This window comes from Procambarus clarkii, chromosome 27 (assembly GCF_040958095.1).
Source record: "Procambarus clarkii isolate CNS0578487 chromosome 27, FALCON_Pclarkii_2.0, whole genome shotgun sequence".
Lineage (NCBI taxonomy): Eukaryota > Metazoa > Arthropoda > Malacostraca > Decapoda > Cambaridae > Procambarus > Procambarus clarkii.
The window spans coordinates 2,605,774-2,626,874 of NC_091176.1; the positions used below are offsets into that span (position 1 = coordinate 2,605,774).

The 21,101-nt window shown below is 47.0% G+C and overlaps 1 protein-coding gene across 1 annotated transcript in view; it reads left to right on the plus strand.

The window, feature by feature from the left end:
- LOC123762695 (adenomatous polyposis coli protein) overlaps positions 1-21,101 on the plus strand; it is a 169,929-nt gene that overhangs the window by 74,796 nt on the left and 74,032 nt on the right. The window contains 2 exon segments of the mRNA XM_069332251.1: positions 1,097-4,254; positions 20,565-20,822. Of these exon segments, the coding sequence (XP_069188352.1) occupies positions 1,549-4,254; positions 20,565-20,822 (2,964 nt within the window). The 5' untranslated portion in view covers positions 1,097-1,548.

Genomic DNA, 21,101 nt, shown 5'->3' on the forward strand with positions numbered 1-21,101 from the left:
TACATTATTATGGCACCCACACCACCTTATGGCACCCACACCACCTTATGGCACCCACACCACCTTATGGCACCCACACCACCTTATGGCACCGTGTACCCCATGCACCTGGCAGAGTTGATGGGAGGGGGGGAAGGGGTGTACAGGTATCGTCTCGTATATATGACTTATCTACTTTTTAACATATATTTTTTTTTATCTCTTCTTTCGTCGACTTATATTTTATGTATAGAGAAGAATATTAAGAAAGAAAAGTTATGTTATGTGCTTTTGGAACGTTTCAAATTGCTCCCCATAACTCTGTCCGTACCATAAAAAACTGTGTTAGATTGAGTTTAAGTGTGGTGAATGTGCGAGTAATGCACCATAACACAGGGCTCTGTATAACACCATTCAGCAGTTTATTCTCCCGTAGTGTGGCGAGCGCCGCCGGCCTGACCTTCGCCACCCACCACTTGCCACTGGCGCTTGTTAGTCATGGTAGCGGCTTTTTGTACCAACACGAAAATCAGTATTACCTTTGGGAGCATCTTCGTTAACCTTGCATCTTGGGAGTATTGCTTCACCCGGGTGGCCGTTAGCCGCTTGTTAGATACGGCGTCGTTCCGTAATTGTCGTTAACCGGAGCTTGCGTGAGCCTCGCCTCTCGATTGGGGATGGGTTGTGAGCGTAGCCCCGAGGTGGAGCGTCTTGAGGTCCACCAGTGTGCGCTTGACTCTGCTGTTTTGTTTATCATGGTGTTTACATGGGAATGTTGGGCAGCAACAGCATCATCATTGCGTGTTGCCTGACCAGTCTTGGGGTAGGCAACTCCCACTCCCTGCATGGGTTTTCTCCCGTACACCCATGCATGGGTTAGCGCTCACTCGTGTGCACTACGGTATGGAGCCCGCTCGTGTGCACTACGGTGTGGGGCCCGCTCGTGTGCACTACGGTGTGGGGCCCGCTCGTGTGCACTACGGTGTGGGGCAGGGGATCTTCAACTGTGTCTCACAGCACCGTAAACGTTCACACCAACTAACTAGTGATCAGTAATTTATTTTAGAACTGCGTAAATTTGCACTTTATTTTTGTAATAATTGCTGTTTTAATTCAGGGTTATATATCATAAGCTAGTGTATAATACCAATTTGTGTAAATAAACACGTGACGTACCTGATTATTTGTTGACTTGGAAGACCAAAGACTCGTCAGTGTGTCGTGTTAATGTAGTGTAATATTGTGCGAGACAAATATGATACATTCTGCGGGTGAGGAAACTGTCACTGTATGTGAAGCAAGCGTGCACTGTGTCCGTGTGAAGCAAGCGTGCACTGTGTCCGTGTGAAGCAAGCGTGCACTGTGTACGTGTGAAGCAAGCGTGCACTGTGTACGTGTGAAGCAAGCGTGCACTGTGTACGTGTGAAGCAAGCGTGCACTGTGTACGTGTGAAGCAAGCGTGCACTGTGTACGTGTGAAGCAAGCGTGCACTGGGTACGTGTGAAGCAAGTTTGCTCCGTGTACGTGTGAAACAAACGTGTGTTTTATATAACAATAACACAAGTGAAGATGATAACAATGCAAACAATGATCCACCGTCAGGAGGGCGGGGCGCCTCTCAGGAAGCCAGACAAAACCGTCAGGCCTAATTCCAGCGGAAGTGTCAAGGGAAAAGGTAAACGTAAGGGCAATAAGAAGAAGAAGGACGCTGCTGCGGGTGGAGACGACGCTATCGGAGAGATTTTCATGGACGTGACCCATCCTGGGGGCGACAAAGGTGTGGGCGAGTCCCGAGCAGTCGTAGCTCGCGAGTGGCTCTTGCTGAAGAACACGGAGATGCAGGCGATCCACCCGATCAAGGCAGGTGAACGAGGCATTTCAGGCAGCAGTCGCGCACGTGAAGAACCCGCACATACTCCCAGTCTCGTCCCTGTCAGAAAAAAAGACGCCCGTCCTGCAAAGAACAACAAAACAAGAGACGCTAATGGTAATGTCAGAATACTAAAGGAACCGCGTCCAAGTATTCTGGAGGGCAGCCATCTTAGATTGTCTGCTGACATGACTCCCAAAGCCAACAAAGGTGGCGCCGCAGACGACAGAGAAGATCCTCTAAGAGTAACACCTCCCATGGATGTATCACACGCTGGTGACATCACTCTCATTAGGGTACAACCACCGGACGAGGCAGTAGACGATGCTGTTAACAGAGATGGTCACACTCGAGATAAGAGTAAAGTATCTGACAACTACACCAAGAAAAGCAGTCGACATGTGGTCTCAGAAGTGTCGTCCGGGGATAGACGAGAACGAAAGAGCGGGGGCAATAAAGTGACGAACGTGAAGCGCCACAGCTCTAGCCGGAGCACAGGTTCAGAGGGCAGCACCCTCCGTAGGATACGACGACGAGGGATGCACCACAGTAGCACCGCCACGCAGACCCCTCCAGGCTCTCATTCAGAGCTTCGTAACTGTACAATACCTCCAGACAACAAACGCGGCTCTTACAAGAGCCATGAGGGTCCCGTTGGCGACCACCGGGGCCACGAAGACACTCACCGAAAAGATCTAACAGGAAGTATCCCTGGTGCGTCACTCCTCCTGAAACTGGTGTTGCCACGGGACAAGCGCACCAGCAGACATTCCGGAGGCTCTCCTTCTCGTGAGGTGCCGCCCCCCGCCCCTTTACCAACACCTGTTCGAGCCCCGGCTTCTCCACCCCTACCCTGGTTCTGGTCTCCTCTCCGCCATATGGATGGTGGAAACCTTCCACAGCCTCACCTGCCGCTGCCGAGAACACTGCCGCCACAACCAGTGCCCGGCTGCCCAGGGATGGCTGCAGGCGGCGGAGAGGCTGAGGCATTAAGGCTGATGCCCTTTCTTCCGGAGGACGTCGTACCATTCCCACCGAGGGCAGCACCGCCAGTGCCTCGCCAGATACAAGGTGATCAAATGAGCATCTCCAGCCTCAACAGCAGCCTCGCAGGACACACTTACGAGCAGGTGAACTTCGTTATTGAACCTCCCATATCGGAATACAGGGAAAATGAGTATGAACTAAGTAAAACGATAGATGAAATGAACACTCATCATATTGATAAGGAGGACAATCCCACTGATGATTCTGGTCCCATGTCCTGGCGGCCCAGTGATCACCCAGAGCCGGAGATAAACGACGGAGGGACGACGAGACGCACCTCCTCCCGGAGAAAACGGAAAAAATCGCGATGTGCAGCGACAATTACAGACGATTCCCTGGTGAGCAACCTGCACCCCAAGTTCCTGTACAGCCAGGGTGTGGACGGGGTGGGGCGGCGGATGTCTCTGGTGGAGGAGGGACGTCCAACACTGGCAGTGTTTCCCCCACATTCCCCACCCTACACATACACCTACTATGGCCGGCGGCGGTCCACAGCCACCTGCAGCAACACCAGCAGCCTGGTCGGCGAGAGACACATTGTGACACTGGAAAAACCCATCACTCTTATTTCTGAGACGAGATTAGAACTGGGCAGTCGATCAGTATCTGCTTCGCCTCCGTCTGTGCAGCAGTCGAGCAGTCTTGAGGAGAGCCTGATCGAGCCTCCAGCAGCACCCGTCACACTAGCAGACAGCAGGGACGCGCTCTTCATACATCGGCTACTAAACCTGGTCAACCAGGACGGCGCGCACAACGGCGCCCCTGACTCTGATGCTTCAGGTCCGCGTCACAGAAATCGCCGGCGGGGCGTCTACGTCCCCGTGGACACGGAATCTGACACGGGCGTGACATCCGAGCCCGAGCCCAGCAGAGAGCCTCAGACGACCTCCAGCCCAGAGTGCCATCTTCAAGGGGAGAGACTGAGCTCGAGCGGGAGCACGCAGTCGTTGTCTGGTCAGGACAAGGGCTTGTGCCCGCTTCACGGCACCAGTATACCCTACCAGGTCGGCTTGGCACCGGCGCTACAGCGGAGACGGTTTCGTCGGGCGTCCCTCCCGGCTCAAGTTTCGCCCGAACCACGACCTTCATTTTTCCAACGTCTGCGGCGGTCGCTCCGAAGGAGCCGGAATATTGAGCCACTCATAGCCGAGTTGCCGAGCCCTCTGGAGCTGATGAGCCAGACTGTGGACGCTGCGCCCTCTCCAGCCTCTGCGGAGCCACGCCCACTCCCAGGGGTCACCTGCTCTTGTCCGGACCCTGTACAAGACTTCCGTCGCTTCCGGCCACGGATTGGCTCAGAGGTGACGGTGATGAGTAGCGACGAGGAGGACAGAACACAGCGACCTCCCACTCCACAGGTAATTCACCTCCCACTCCAATGGTAACTCACCTCCCACTCCAATGGTAACTCACCACCCACTCCACAGGTAACTCACCACCCACTCCACAGGTAACTCATCACCCACTCCACAGGTAACTCATCACCCACTCCACAGGTAACTCACCACCCACTCCACAGGTAACTCATCACCCACTCTAAATTACACGTAACCAGCACTTGCCTACCACTCCATAGATAACCAATCTTTTATCTCAATAAGTTTGTCACCAATAATCAAATTTTAAGATTACCAGCCATACTGAGGTAATGTGTAATGTAACTTGTCATTTTATTGACTCACTGTCTCACCTTTGGCTTCCTGGTGGTAAGTAAGGAGAGTCCTTCGTCGACTCCAGTGCTCCAGTTATGAATTACTGAATGTCTGTTTTTAAGGAATTTCCTATGTTGGTCTGTCTGTCTCTGTCAACCATAGTTCTTGGTTGTGGTTGCTTCTTGCTCCATATTATGCTGTGGGTTTGATGTATACTGTGTGTGTGTGTGTGTGTGTGTGTGTGTGTGTGTGTGTGTGTGTGTGTGTGTGTGTGTGTGCGCGCGCGCGCGCGCGCGTGCGTGCGTGCGTGCGTGCGTGCGTGCGTGTGTGTGCGTGTGCGCGCGCGTTTACTATTTGTCTGCAAAAGCGAACTATTAGCTCTTGGACCCCGCCTTTCTAGCCAATCTATTTTTCATTATGCAGGTGATGAGTCACAATAGCGTGGTTGAAAAAAAGTTTGACCAAACCACGCACTAGAAATTGAAGGGACGACGACGACGTTTCGGCTACCCTTTATTACACTTTACTTCCGTACCTTTTGCCTCGCTCTTTTCGTCCTCTAAGATTTCCATCTCCTCGCCTCTCTCTCGCCTACTTAATGTCCTTGGTGAGCCTACGGGCTTGCTCGTGTGCCAGGTAAGTCCACTACGGGCTCACCATAGCCCGTGCTACTTTTGTTCCCAGTAGCTGAATCTTAAACCACCACCACCTCGTCTCATCACAATCGACTTGATAACGGTTCAGGACGGACCATTTCAATTTCTAGTGTGTGGTTTGGTCAACGATTTTTCCTCTATATCTACTACATATATTTCTCTCTAACACACACGCACACATGTCCAGGAATCAGCCCATAACAGCAGCTTAACTCCCAGGTACTTATTTACTGCTAGGTGAACAGGACCATCAGGGTGAAAGAAGCTCTGCCCATTTGTTTCTGCCTTTGCCGGGGATCGAACCCGGGCCCTTAGGACTACGGCCCCAGAGCGCTGTCCACTCAGCCGCGAGGTGTGTGAGCGTTTTTCTTGGTCGAATCCTGGCCCTTTGGCACCGTACAATAGGCCTAAGGCTGGTCTATAAAGGTTTGCATTTGAAAACCCTGGAAGTATCTTTTTCCTATGTTAGACCTATGGTAATATGGACCTATGGTAAGATGGACCTATGGTAATATGGACCTATGGTAATATGGACCTATGGTAATATGGCCCTATGGTAATATGGCCCTATGGTAATATGGACCTATGGTAATATGGCCTTATGGTAATATGGCCCTATGGTAATATGGTCCTATGGTAATATGGACCTATGGTAATATGGACCTATGGTAAGATGGTCCTATGGTAATATAGACCTATGGTAATATGGCCCTATGGGAATATGGACCTATGGTAAGATGGTCCTATGGTAATATGGACCTATGGTAAGATGGACCTATGGTAAGATGGTCCTATGGTAATATGGACCTATGGTAATATGGACCTATGGTAAGATGGACCTATGGTAATATGGCCCTATGGTAATATGGACCTATGGTAATATGGCCCTATGGTAATATGGTCCTATGGTAAGATGGTCCTATGGTAATATGGACCTATGGTAATATGGACCTATGGTAAGATGGACCTATGGTAATATAGACCTATGGTAATATGGCCCTATGGTAATATGGACCTATGGGAATATGGACCTATGGGAATATGGACCTATGGTAAGATGGTCCTATGGTAATATAGACCTATGGTAATATGGACCTATGGTAAAGAGGGCACGCCATGGCCAGGATGTACACACTCAAACACATTCACTAAGACGACAATAGGTTTTAAAACGTATATGTCGCCTGGTGTAGCGGCACGTGTCTGCCTGGGGCCAGACTCACGAAAGGAGTTACGCAAACACTTACGAACCTGTACATCTTTTCTCAATCTTTGGCGACTTTGTTTCCAATTATTAAACAGTTAATGAGCTCCGAAGCACCAGGAGGCTGTTCATAACAATAACAACAGTTGAATGGGACGTTTTCATGCTTGTAAACTGTTTAATAAATGTAACTAAAGCCGTCAAACATTGAGGAAAGATGTACACGTTCGTAAGTGCTTGCGTAAGTGCTTTCGTGAATCTGGCCCCAGGTGTACATTGAGTTGCAAGGGGTCGGGTTGTATTGAAATGGCCCGTGTGACTACCGTAGACTTGTGCCTGCTTGGCCCATCCCCTCACCCCCCCCCCCACTCACTACCGTGAGAGGTGCACATTGATGTACCTGCTTGCTGGACACCTCTTTATCCCTAACTTTACCGTGATTTTGGAGATTTTTCACCATCCTCATTCACCTTCATATACCATGAACCCCTCAGTATGGTGAAATCTCACCATCTTCACACTCCTTTGTCCACCGTAAACCTTGGGTATGGTGAGGTCTCGTAATTTAAATCATTGCTACAACTCCACGGTATTCATCATCATTTATTGCTAATGTGCAGTCCTGCTGGGTGTGTACTCAACTAGTTGTACTCACCTAGTTATGTTTGCGGGGGTTGAGCTCTGGCTCTTTGGTTCCGGTCTCTCAACTGTCAATCAACAGGTGTGCAGGTTCCTGAGACTACTGGGCTCTATCATATCTACATTAAAACTGTGTATGGAGTCAGCCTCCACCACATTACTTCCTAAACGTGTGTGTGTGTGTGTGTGGGTACTCACCTATTTGTGCTTGCGGGGGTTGAGCTTTGGCTCTTTGGTCCCGCCTCTCAACCGTCAATCAACTGGTGTACAGATTCCTGAGCCTACTGGGCTCTATCATATCTACATTTAAAACTGTGTATGGAGTCAGCCTCCACCACATCACTGCCTAATGCATTCCATCCGTTAACTACTCTGACACTGAAAAAGTTACTTCTAACGTCCCTGTGGCTCATGTGGGTACTCGGTTTCCACCTGTGTCCCCTTGTTCGCGTCCCACCAGTGTTGAATAGTTTATCCTTGTTTACCCGGTCGATTCCTCTGAGGATTTTGTAGGTTGTGATCATGTCTCCCCTTACTCTTCTGTCTTCCAGTGTGTGTGTGTGTGTGTGTGTGTGTGTGTGTGTGTGTGTGTGTGTGTGTGTGTGTGTGTGTGTGTGTGTATGTATGTATGTATGTGTGTGTGTGTGTACGTACGCATACGGGGTTAGCTTCTGGGTGTCGCCTTTTAACCATGGGTTGTCTTTTGCGCTTACTTTTGATCCGGATTCTTGTCCATTTTGGAGTCTGCTTCCACAACCTCCTCCTGCATGTATATAGTTGGCTCCACTACTTCCTCCATGTATGCGGTTAGCCTCCACTGGGCATTTTTCCTCTCTCTCTCTCTCTCTCTCTCTCTCTCTCTCTCTCTCTCTCTCTCTCTCTCTCTCTCTCTCTCTCTCTCTCTCTCTCTCTCTCTCTCTCTCTCTCTCTCTCTCTCTCTCTCTCTCTCTCTCTCTCTCTCTCTCTCTCTCTCTCTCTCTCTCTCTCTCTCTCTCTCTCTCTCTCTCTCTCTCTCTCTCTCTCTCTCTCTCTCTCTCTCTCTCTCTCTCTCTCTCTCTCTCTCTCTCTCTCTCTCTCTCTCTCTCTCTCTCTCTCTCTCTCTCTCTCTCTCTCTCTCTCTCTCTCTCTCTCTCTCTCTCTCTCTCTCTCTCTCTCTCTCTCTCTCTCTCTCTCTCTCTCTCTCTCTCTCTCTCTCTCTCTCTCTCTCTCCCCCTCCCCCTCCCCCCCCCGTCTCTCTCTCCCTCTTTCTCTCTCTCCCTCCCTCCTTATTACTCGCTAACGCACAAGCCTTAAGTCAGAAGCGTATTTATATTTCCCAACGTAAAATTACCGAGGTATGTAAATATAAATATATATTTTTACCTTTCTCTTTGAAGCATCTTAAAGGGAAAACAAACAATCATGTTGAATACACGACCTTGACGTTTTGAGGAAACATAGTTTGTGTCTTGGCTTCTTCCTGCGGTTTATCATCCTTCGGAAGGTGTTGCCAGCCAGGGCCCTGCCACTTCCACCCTCCTACCCCGGTTTATTTATACAACTTTCTATACTAATATACGTGCTAACCACGCGTGCCCCTCGCCAGCCGAGGGGCACCGCGAAGACGTCCTCGGGCTAGAAATGCCTAGAGCCTTTGTGACTGTTTTTGTGAAAGCTGATCGGGATGAGCTTGGCTGAGGGAGAGGGTTTGGTTACTGTAGCCTGCTGGTGTGTGACGACGACGACGCTCTGTATCGCCAGTAGCGCCGTGGGCTGGTGACTGGGGGAGACCCCAGCGCCGAGTACATGTTTTGGTTGGTGTTGCTGATGTGGTGGTTGTGGTGTTGGTGGTGGGGGTAAGGTAGGTGTGGTGGTGGTGTTAAGGTAGGTGTTGTGGTGGTGGTGTAGGGATTGTGAGTGATGAAACGTCTGAAAGGGTTGCTTTAGAGTGGGTTAGTGATGGGTAGACCCAGCATGGAGGGTTTACACCTGGGTACAGATGGGCCGCCCCCCATGAAGGAGAAAGGGGGGCGGGGTACACCTGGCAGGGACGGAGCAGTGGTGTCAGCCAGGTATGACGGGGCAGGGGGCACCAGGTATAAGTGAGACACATTTATAAACATATGCCCGGAAGTAATGAAGGGCGGCGAGAGAGAGAGAGAGAGATAAAGAGGAGGGGGAGGGAGCAGGTAGGAAGGAGGAGGTGGGAGCAGGTAGGAAGAAGAAAGGAGGAGGGGGAAAGGTGGGATAATTAGACAGGTGAAAGTATTTCGGGTGAAAGTGGAAGTTCTGACAATCAAAATCAAAATTCTAAATGTGCTGATTGCTCTTGCATATAAATCACCAAATGTAAATCCTCAGCAGTTTAAAAACCAACTTATGAAAATAAAGTACTGTTCAGAAAACCTGAACTCAGGTACTCATTTGCCGTACTCAGGTACAGTAAAAAAAATAGGACCTTAAACATAATACAGGGTATAAAACACAATCAAATCTGCCCGTAGTAGGAAAGCAGCATGTTTGGGAATAATGATGTCCGACGACCTAACGTTTAGGGAGCATAACCAAACAAATATTGCGTCAGCCAGAAAAATGATAGGATGGATTACGAGAACTTTCAAATCCAGGGATCCCATCACAATGGTTGTACTATACAAATCACTTGTACTGTCCCGTCTTGAGTACTGCTCAGTACTCACTTTCCCCTTCAGAGCAGGAGAGATTGCTGAAATAGAGGGAATACAGAGAACATATACGGCATACATAGACACGATAAAGCACCTAAATTATTGGGATTGTCTCAAAGCCCTCAAAATGTACTCACTAGAAAGGAGACGAAAGAGATACCAAATAATATACACGTGGAAAATACTGGAGGGCCAGGTCCCAAATCTACACTTTAAAATAACAACGTACTGGAGTAAACAATATGGAAGAAAATGCAGAATTGAACCAGTGAAGAGCAGAGGTGCCATAGGCACAATCAGAGAACACTGTATAAACATCAGAGGTCCGCGGTTGTTCAACGTCCTCCCAGCGAGCATAAGAAATATTGCCGGAACAACCGTGAACATCTTCAAGAGAAAACTTAGATAATTTTCTGGAAGAAGTGCCGGACCTACCGGGCTGTGGTGGATATGTGGGCCTGCGGGCCGCTCCAAGCAACAGCCTGGTGGACCAAGCTGTCAAAAGTCAAGCCTGGCCTCAGGCCGGGCTTGGGGAGTATAAGAACTCCCAGAACCCCATCAACCAGGTAGGGAACAATGTGCCAAATACAGTTATACCAGAGAGAGAAGCTCAAGAAGCCGTCTACATGAATTCACACACAAATGACCTTTTGCAAATGTGTGATAGATTTGCCTTAAACCAGCAAATAACTCAACCAACTAAAAAAAGAAACGCCCCTGGACCTTATTTTTTTACAATCAATGATGAACCGATAAGCGACATACTGATAACAAATGTATGTTACTCAGTTCACCTTACTTTAACCTTACTTATAAAGAACACAATAAAGTAGCTGTTCCAACTGCAAGAAGAATGACAGGTTGGATAACAAGAACCTTTATTTTAACTTATATTTTAAAGACACTAGTGCTCTCTAGGATAGAATATTGTTGCACAATATGTGCATTCAAAGTTGGAGAAATTGCTGACCTGGAGAACGTGCAAAGGTGTTTTATTGACCGAATCCGTTGAGTAAAACATCTAAATGATTGGGACCACGTGAAAATTTTAAATCTGTAATTTCTAGAGCGCAGGTAAGAGAGATACATAATAATTTGGAAAACATTAGAGGGGTCTGGTTCTAAATCTGCACAAAGAAATAACTCATCGTGAAACCACGAGGCAAGGCAGAACGCGCAACATAGCCCTCTTTACAAGCAGAGGTGCAGTGGATACTCTGAGAGACAACTCTGTTAACAACAAGAGCTCAAGACACACTTCCTCTACACATGAGGTTCATAACTGAACGACCTTAAACGGTGTTCGAGAGAGAACTTGATCAACACCTCCAACAGATATCTGATCAACCGGGCTGTGATTCATACGTCAGGCTTCGAGCAGCTGCGTCCATGAGCCTGGTTGACCAGACCACCAACCAGAAAACTAGACTGTTTTCTAAATGAAGTTCCGGACCAACCGGGCTGTGGTGGGTATGTGGGCCTGCGGGCCGCTCCAAGCAACAGCCTGGTGGACCAAGCTCTCAAGTCAAGCCTGGCCTCGAGCCGGGCTTGGGGAGTAGAATTCCCAGAACCCCATCAAGCAGGTATCAAGCAGGCCTAATCAGAAACCGGGCCGCGGGGCCGTTGATCTCCGGAACGAACAGCCGCCGCCTTCTACCTGTAGTGGCACGCGCGCGGCAACAGGTAGAAGGCGGCGAGGAAGGGGTTACAGCCCGAGGCCGCCATGGGGGGGTCGACGCGCGCGGTTTTAACGTAATGCGAGTTACGTTAATCTATTTAATTAACATGCTGTGGTCTTGAGGTAGGGTGTCCGGCCCTGGCTATAATGTTCTCTGTGCCACGTCTGTGTCCGGTGAGTCGTGTGTGGCTGTGTCCTGCTGTGTCCAAGTGTTTCCAGATGGGTGTATCCTGGTGTGTGCGTGTCCAGATATCTCTCTCAAGGTAGATGTGTGTGTGTGTGTGTGTGTGTGTGTGTGTGTGTGTGTGTGTGTGTGTGTGTGTGTGTGTGTGTGTGTGTGTGTGTGTTTGTGTGTGTGTGTGTGTGTGTCTAGGTGTGTGTGTCTAGGTGTGTGTGTCTAGGTGTGTGTGTGTCTAGGTGTGTGTGTCCAGGTGTGTGTGTCCAGGTGTGTGTGTGTGTGTCTAGGTGTGTGTGTGTCCAGGTGTGTGTGTGAGATATAGGTGACATACGCCTCCCACAACCTCCCTCTTGTATCTCTTCAAAGAGAGGCGCTGAAGACTTCCGTATTCACTCATGTGTGGTAGTGGGCGTGGCGTGATAGGTGGACGCACGTGTTCCGGGCCGCCCACTCCACCCCGGGCCGCCCACACCTCCCCGGGAGATATTCTGGGACAGTACTTGCTGGGTTTGCGCGGATCAAAGCATCCGTCTGGCAGAGAAGGACGAGTTTTTGTGGTTGATGGTCGAGGTCTCGTATATTATGGATACGACTCGACACTGCTCCTCTGGGTGTACCAGCAGCTGTACATGCATATATATATATATATATATATATATATATATATATATATATATATGTATATATATATATATATATATATATATATGTACACACACACACACACACACACACACACACACACACACACACACACACACACACACACACACACACATGCTCCAGCAGCTCCAGCCTGGAGTCCATACCTAGTTAAACACAAGACAAAGTTAGAGAAAATTCAGCGGTATGCCACCAGGTTCGTCCCGGAACTGAGAGGAATGAGCTACGAGGAAAGGCTAAAGGAGCCTTTGTGAGGTTCGAGCAGAACCTCATATCCCTAGAAAACAGAAGAGTACGGGGAAAGATGATAAAAACCTACAAAATTCTCGGAAATTGACAGGTTGGACAAAGACAAACTCTTCAGCACGGGTGGGACACGAACAAGGGGACACAGGTACACAAGTGGAAATTTAGTACCCACATGAGCCACAGGGACGTTAGAAAGAATTTTTTCAGTGTCAGAGTAGTTAATATATGGAATGCATTAGGAAGTGATGTGGTGGAGGCTGACTCCATACACAGTTTCAAATGTAGATATGATAGAGCCCAGTAACTAAGGAATCTACTGTGTGTGTGTGTGTGTGTGTGTGTGTGTATGTATATATATATATATATATATATATATATATATATATATATATATATATATATATATATATATATATATATATTAACTTTTTTTGTGTAATGACATTTTCAAATAAAGTTAGATAAATATACACACATACCAAAAGAATAGGGGTGGTAGGAGAAGAAAATATCAAAGTGTTCAGTGAGGATCCACAAGGTCTTTTCTGAGTACTCTTTATTTTCTTCTCCGAGGCTATGGGTCTCTACACTTGCACCAGAGGTGGTACCCCTTCTATATATTAAAATATATATATATATATATATATATATATATATATATATATATATATATATATATATATATATATATATGTCGTACCTAGTAGCCAGAACGCACTTCTCAGCCTACTATGCAAGGCCCGATTTGCCTAATAAGCCAAGTTTTCACGAATTAATTGTTTTTCGACTACCTAACCTAACCTAACCTAACTTTTTCGGCTACCTAACCTAACCTAACCTATAAAGATAGGTTAGGTTAGGTTAGGTAGGGTTGGTTAGGTTCGGTCATATAACTACGTTAGTCTTAACTCCAATAAAAAAAATTGACCTCATACATAATGAAATGGGTAGCTTTATCATTTCATAAGAAAAAAATTAGAGAAAATATATTAATTCAGGAAAACCTGGCTTATTAGGCAAATCGGGCCTTGCATAGTAGGCTGAGAAGTGCGTTCTGGCTACTAGGTACGACATATATATATATATATATATATATATATATATATGTCGTACCTAGTAGCCAGAACTCACTTCTCAGCCTACTATTCAAGGCCCGATTTGCCTAATAAGTCAAGTTTTCCTGAATTAATATATTTACTATAATTTTTTTCTTATGAAATGATAAAGCAACCCTTTTCTCTATGTATGAGGTCAATTTTTTTTTATTGGAGTTAAAATTAACGTAGATATATGACCGAACCTAACCAACCCTACCTAACCTAACCTAACCTATATTTATAGGTAAGGTTAGGTTAGGTAGCCAAAAAAAGCTAGGTTAGGTTAGGTTAGGTAGGTTAGGTAGACGAAAAAACATTAATTCATGAAAACTTGGCTTATTAGGCAAATCGGGCGTTGAATAGTAGGCTGAGAAGTGCGTTCTGGCTATTAGGTACGACATATATATATATATATATATATATATATATATATATATTTTTAATATATAGAAGGGGTACCACCTCTGGTGCAAGTGTAGAGACCCATAGCCTCGGAGAAGAAAATAAAGAGTACTCAGAAAAGACCTTGTGGATCCTCACTGAACACTTTGATATTTTCTTCTCCTACCACCCCTATTCTTTTGGTATGTGTGTATATTTATCTAACTTTATTTGAAAATGTCATTACACAAAAAAAGTTACAATATATATATTATATATATATATATATATATATATATATATATATATATATATATATATATATATATATATATATATAATATATTATTATAAACTTGCCCTCTACAGGGTCACGTGAACCACGTAACAGTTGTCTTAGTCGAGGGGCACCTGCCCTACAAACGGGGTGCTGAGACTCAAGTAGTGACACTCAAGGTACTGAGACTCTCGTGTCACTATAAGGGTGGGTGACACCCAACAACACACAGGAGCAGTGACGACTCTCAGCAACCCCATTTTCCGCTTTCGACACACAAACATGAGAGACTTAACCTGGCAGCTGGTAATATTTAAGGGCTGGTTGGCTAGTGGTAGGTTAGGGAGCACAAGATGGCGGCGGTGGGTTTATGCCTGTCAGCGAAACTACACATCAATTTCATCTGGCTCCTAAATTTTCTGCTCGTAAGAAAATTACGATGAATAATGGCACACGAAAAGGTGAAATTGTGGACGTTAGCACACTGAAGAGTTGATAGAGGTACTCTATTTTAACAGTAACCTGAGCATCTATGGCACGGTAATGACGTCATAGCGGCTACACCAGAGGTAAACAAGAAAAAAGGGGCAGGAAAGCGCGCCAAATTCGAGCTGGTGACGTCACGGGAACTGGCGCGCTGCCCCCGCCGCTCTGTTTACCAGGAACTGCCGGGAGTAACATCACTTTTTACGGCACGGATAAACGCAGACGTCCGCCATCACTGTAAATCAGACGAATCAGATCAGCGAACCCGCGTTAAATCTGAGTACCATTTCAATTCATGACATTTTCTAGGCAGTCAACACGGGCAGTGTCTGAAAATTTTCGTCACTTTGTACTTTATTCTTTAGAATGGTAGTGTACCACAATCATTTACAATTCGCTCTGCTAAGAAACAAGTTATTTTAAATTTCATGGTTAAAACGTAACAATGTGAATAAAAGCAAGACTGAATAATAAAGTTTAAAGCAGCAAATACACTTCTTTTTCTCGCGTCTCTTGTTACTTAAAGCGGTCTTTGTGTCTGGCGAGAGGAGAAATAAGCTAAACTCATTATTTTCATTTAAACCTGACCCGCGACATGTATCTGTCACTCCGCCCGCTGCCACAACTGTGACCAAGTGCTCTTCATACTTGCATCGTCGAAAAACACAGTAATTAGCTCATTAAAGTGATTTGGGAGTCGTGAAGCTTCGTTTGACCTCAGTTTTAAAGCGTGCAAGAGTTAGGTATGGAAGTGGGAGGGGAGGGGTTCAGTGCGTCGAATGGGGTGGTGGTGGGGGGGGGGTGAGGTTCGGTTGGTTGTGGGGGAGGGGTTCGGTGAATAGGGAAGAGGTAAGGGAGGAATTTAGAAGTATTCACCTTGATTCCTGGCCTGAGGTTTTTAATAACTTGTTCTCCATATAGCTGCGGCAGTCACAGTTCAGTTTTGATGCCTTATATTAGATTTTATCTTGCACGACCGAGTTGATATTCGTTGTCGATTCGTCCATTTAAGAATAATTTTATTGCTACTCATTGATAATCGGGTCCCAGAATAGTTTTAGATTGTGTTTATGAGGCACTAACAGCTGTCGTAGGGTGTTGGAGTAGAGGTAATCCTAGGTTAAGTTTACTGAAGGGAGAAATGTAGTTGTGATTGAGTACGTGTTTGTGTGTCCTTGTGTATGTCCTTGTCCTTGTGCTGTGTGTGTGTGTAACAACTTAAGTATACTTACAGGATGAGAGCTATGCTCGTGGTGTCCCGTCTTCCCAGTACTCTTTGTCGTATAACATTTTGAAACTACTGACAGTTTTGGCCTCCACCACCACCTCACTTAGCTTGTTCCAACCGTCTACCACTCTGTTTATAAAAAAAAAAAAAAAAAAAAAAAAAAAAAGTACTAATATTTTTTCGGCACCTCTGCTTAGCTTGTATCTATGTCCTCTTGTTCGTGAAGTTGCTGGTTTCAGGAATTCCTCTTTGTCAGTTTGGTCTGTTCATATTAGTATTTTGTAAGTGGTGATCATATCACCTCTTTTTCTTGTATCTTTTAGTTTTGGCATATTTAACGCCTCTAGTGTCTCCTCGTAACTCTTGTTTTTCAGTTCGGGAAGCCAGTTTGTAGCGTGCCGTTGCACCTCCAGTTTATTAATGTGCTTCTTGAGGTTTGGGCACCATACAACTGCTGCATATTCCAATATTGGTCTCACAAAAGTCATGAACAGTTTCTCTAGTATTTCTTTACTAATTTTGTAATTCCTTTCCACATAATTAGTAAGTTGTGTGTGATCTATTTTCTCGGATTCCACATTCCATAACATGGCATTTATTCACATTGAATTCCATTTGCCACTTTCCGCTCCAAGCATTTATTTTATCTAGATCAATTTGAAGACCATAACAATCGTCTGCATCTCCTATCTTCCCCAGTATCTTTGCATCATCCACAAACATGTTTATAATTCTGTATTCCTTCTGGTAGATCCTTTGTGTAGACGATGAACATTGCAAGAACTGAACCCTGCGGCACTCCGCTAGTAACACTCCTCCAGTCTGATACATTGTCTCTGATTACTGCCCTCATCTGTCTGTCAAACAATTTTTCATCCATGTCAGAAGTCTCCCTGTCACTCTTCCAGCATGTGTATACTCACCTAGTTGTGCTTGCGGGGGTTGAGCTTCGGCCGTTTGGTCTGTGTACTCACCTAGTTGTGCTTGCGGGGGTTGAGCTTCGGCCCTTTGGTCTGTGTACTCACCTAGTTGTGCTTGCGGGGGTTGAGCTTCGGCCGTTTGGTCTGTGTACTCACCTAGTTGTGCTTGCGGGGGTTGAGCTTCGGCCCTTTGGTCTGTGTACTCACCTAGTTGTGCATGCGGGGGTTGAGCTTCGGCCGTTTGGTCTGTGTACTCACCTAGTTGTGCTTGCGGGGGTTGAGCTTCGGCCGTTTGGTCTGTGTACTCACCTAGTTGTGCTTGCGGGGGTTGAGCTTCGGCCCTTTGGTCTGTGTACTCACCTAGTTGTGCTTGCGGGGGTTGAGCTTCGGCCGTTTGGTCTGTGTACTCACCTAGTTGTGCTTGCGGGGGTTGAGCTTCGGCCCTTTGGTCTGTGTACTCACCTAGTTGTGCTTGCGGGGGTTGAGCTTCGGCCCTTTGGTCTGTGTACTCACCTAGTTGTGCTTGCGGGGGTTGAGCTTCGGCCCTTTGGTCTGTGTACTCACCTAGTTGTGCTTGCGGGGGTTGAGCTCTGTGTAACACGGGGGAGGGGGGAGGGGGGAGGGGTCTTGTTGTTCTCTCTCCCTTCCCCTTCTTGCTCTGACCGTATTTTAACTTTGTTCTCTGTACCAAGGAACCCCAAAACTTTCACTTGAGCCGACCCCACGCCACGTGGTCTTAAGACGATTGAACGACTTAAGATTCTACAATCCGTATGACGTGACATAGACTTGTAGCAAAACCCTAGGGTCATCCCACCGCTGCTAAGCGGAACAATACAATGCTCTGGTCTGGGGAAGACCAGACGAGCAGAGACAGTGTGGTCGGAGGAGCGATTTGGGCAAGGTGGCCTTCCATCGTTGGCCCCAAGACAGCACCAACATCTAGCTGGTCTATAGAAGGTAAAGTTGCTCAGAGTTATAGGGATAGGTCAACTCATTGCCGTTAAATGTAAAGTCAGGGAGTGATCTGTTTCTAGATTTTGTTTAGTGTTGGAATAAATTAATTAGTTAATACAGTAATTTGTCTTTTTTATTGATGTCCATTGTGTGTTATATTTATGTGAATTTGTCCTTGTCACGTGGTCCCCACGAGGCAGAGTTGAATTGGGCGCCGATTCTAACACCGAATCAGAATTATCATTCCCATTGATTTTTAATACCACAAGTAAGATCCAAGGTTATATGTTACTAGTGGGGATCACGCCCCAAAGTTATTGATTAGCATCATCGATCCAGGCCTCGATCACTGCTCAGTGTTGCAGGTCTGGTGGTGGCAGCGAAAAGGTGACCCTAGGGTTTTGCTACAAGTCTATGTCACGTCATACGGATTGTAGAATCTTAAGTCGTTCAATCGTCTTAAGACCACGTGGCGTGGGGTCGGCTCAAGTGAAAGTTTTGGGGTCCCTTGGTACAGAGAACAAAGTTAAAATACGAGTAGAGAGGGTAAGGGGGAAGAGAGATCAACAAGAACCCCCCCCCCCCCTCCGTGTTACATCTGGCTCTTAGGTCCCGCCTCTCAACTGTCAATCAACTGGTGTACAGGTTCCTGAGCCTACTGGGCTCTATCATATCTACATTTGAAACTGTGTATGGAGTCAGCCTCCTCCACATCACTTCCTAGTGCATTCCATTTATTAACTACTTTGACACTGAAAAAATTCTGTCTAACGTCTGTGGCTCATTTGGGTACTAAGTTTCCACCTGTGTGTATTCACCTAGTTGTATCCACCTAGTTGTGCTTGCGGGGGTTGAGCTCTGCTCTTTCGGCCCGCCTCTCAACCGTCAATCAACTGTTTCTGACTACTACTACTACTACTACTACTTTTTTTCACATCATACACACACACTCACCCCAGGAAGCAGCCCGTGACAGCTGACTAACTCCCAGGTACCTATTTACTGCTAGGTAACAGGGGCATTGGGTAAAAGAAACTCTGCCCAATGTTTCTCGCCAGCGCCTGGGATCGAACCCGGGACCACAGGATCACATGCCCAGCGCGCTGTCCGCTCGGCCGGCTGGCATCCCCCCACTGTGTGTGTGTGTGTGTGTGTGTGTGTGTGTGTGTGTGTGTGTGTGTGTGTGTGTGTGTGTGTGTGTGTACTCACCTAGTTGTGCTTGCGGGGGTTGAGCTCTGGCTCTTTGGTCCTGCCTCTCAACTGTCAATCAACAGGTGTACAGGTTCCTGAGCCTACTGGGCTCTATCATATCTACACTTGAAACTGTGTATGGAGTCAGCCTCCACCACATCACTTCCTAGTGCATTCCATTTGTCAACCACTTTGACACTAAAAAAGTTCTTTGTGTGTGTGTGTGTGTGTGTGTGTGTGTGTGTGTGTGTGTGTGTGTGTGTGTGTGTGTGTGTGTGTGTGTGTGTATGCGCGCGCGTGTATCTTAATAGAGTGCATGCCTTTGCTAGTGCTATTAAGGTGCATTAAGTTAATTAACCCCTTGTCTGAATTCCTTTAACTACCTGTTTACCAATAACTTCAGTGAATAAAGCTGCATCCAAACCACTACAATCTAAATAATATACCAATAACTGTGGTTTAAGGAGATTTGTAGCCGTCTGAAAGCTTAATAAATAAGATGCAAGTTGTAACTATGAAACACGGGGCGGGTTTCCAGGTGCTGGGAGTGTGGTACACAGCCCAACCGCAGCGCCCAGCACATGCGCCAGTCTGCTGTAATAAGTTATTATTGCATAAGTTATTATATAAGTAAGTTATTGTTGCGTTTGTTCTCCGACTGACTTTTTATTGTGATTTTTGCCTGGTGAAAGTTGGTGTGGCAGCTGAGAGAGCGAGAGTACTTGATCGTCACTTCGTTTAGTGTGGCGCTCAGTGCTGAGATCTTGCTTAAACAATTCTGCAAACCGTTTACTCTATGCTGTTATGACAACCCCTGATGAGGCATGCACTAAGCTGCACTTTTGAAGTACAGGATCAGACGTATACACATATGCACCGTAGCGTCAACGCTATCGAGCACTGTCTCAAATTTTGAGTGACTGAGTGACATGAAGAGCATTGTTGTATTGCCGGTGGCGCGGGCTAGGGGATAGGGCAGGTGTGTGGCGCGGGCTAGGGGATAGGGCAGGTGGGTGGCTAGGGGATAGGGCAGGTGTGTGGCGCGGGCTAGGGGATAGGGCAGGTGGGTGGCGCGGGCTAGGGGATAGGGCAGGTGTGTGGCGCGGGCTAGGGGATAGGGCAGGTGTGTGGCGCGGGCTAGGGGATAGGGCAGGTGGGTGGCGAGGTTCGAACGCTGCTGGTTGTACAAAACCACTGCAAATTTGGCGCTCGTCAAATCGGGAGAACGTGCCAACATATTACCAAAATAAGAGGAGGAATATTAGCTATATTTTGGATTTAACAATTTGTTTTTTCCCTCGACATTGTGTTCTAAATCGGTGTTCCTAGTATGAAGCACATCTGTTTGTACTAGAAATATGTACTGTTTTCCAGCATTAAAAGAAAAAGCAGATAATTCAAAGACCATTTCTAAAAGCGATTACGACTTCAAGAAAATTATTTACTACTTGCGTAAGCAAATTTTCACCGTAATTGTAGTTATTATTACAAGTAAGTAGTGCTGTATATGGACTCATAAATAATGTCCGTCTTTTTCTGTTTACAGGATGGTTGCGAGCGCTGGCGCGTGGAGGGCGAGGTGTGCCGCCTGCAGGAGGCCCTGGGCCAGCGTCTGGGCACTGCGGCCATGATGGTGAGGCGACGGGACCACCGCCTCCACACCATCAACACCATAGAGAAGACCATCCAGCGCCTCCAGCAGGATACGCTACGCAACAACTACAACAATATCCAGGAACACCAGAGGTCCTCCTCGCCCACGCCACACCCGTCCGACATCATGGACGCCGTGAACGCTAACCAGGTATAGGCTTCTTGCAGGTCGGGGTTCAAGCCCCCGACCATCCAAGGGGTTCGGCACTATTCCTTTCCCGCCCCGTCCCATCCCAAATGCTTAACCTGACCCCCTTCCAAGTGCTATATAGTTGTAATGGCTTGGCGCTTCTCCTGATAGTCCCCTCCTCCCCTCGCAACCTGTGATGGTGTTGACAGCGTCGGTCAACTGGTTGTGTTGTGTTCCTCTTACCTTGACCCGCCCTCAGTTGACCTTACCTTGACCCACCCTCAGTTGACCTTACCTTGA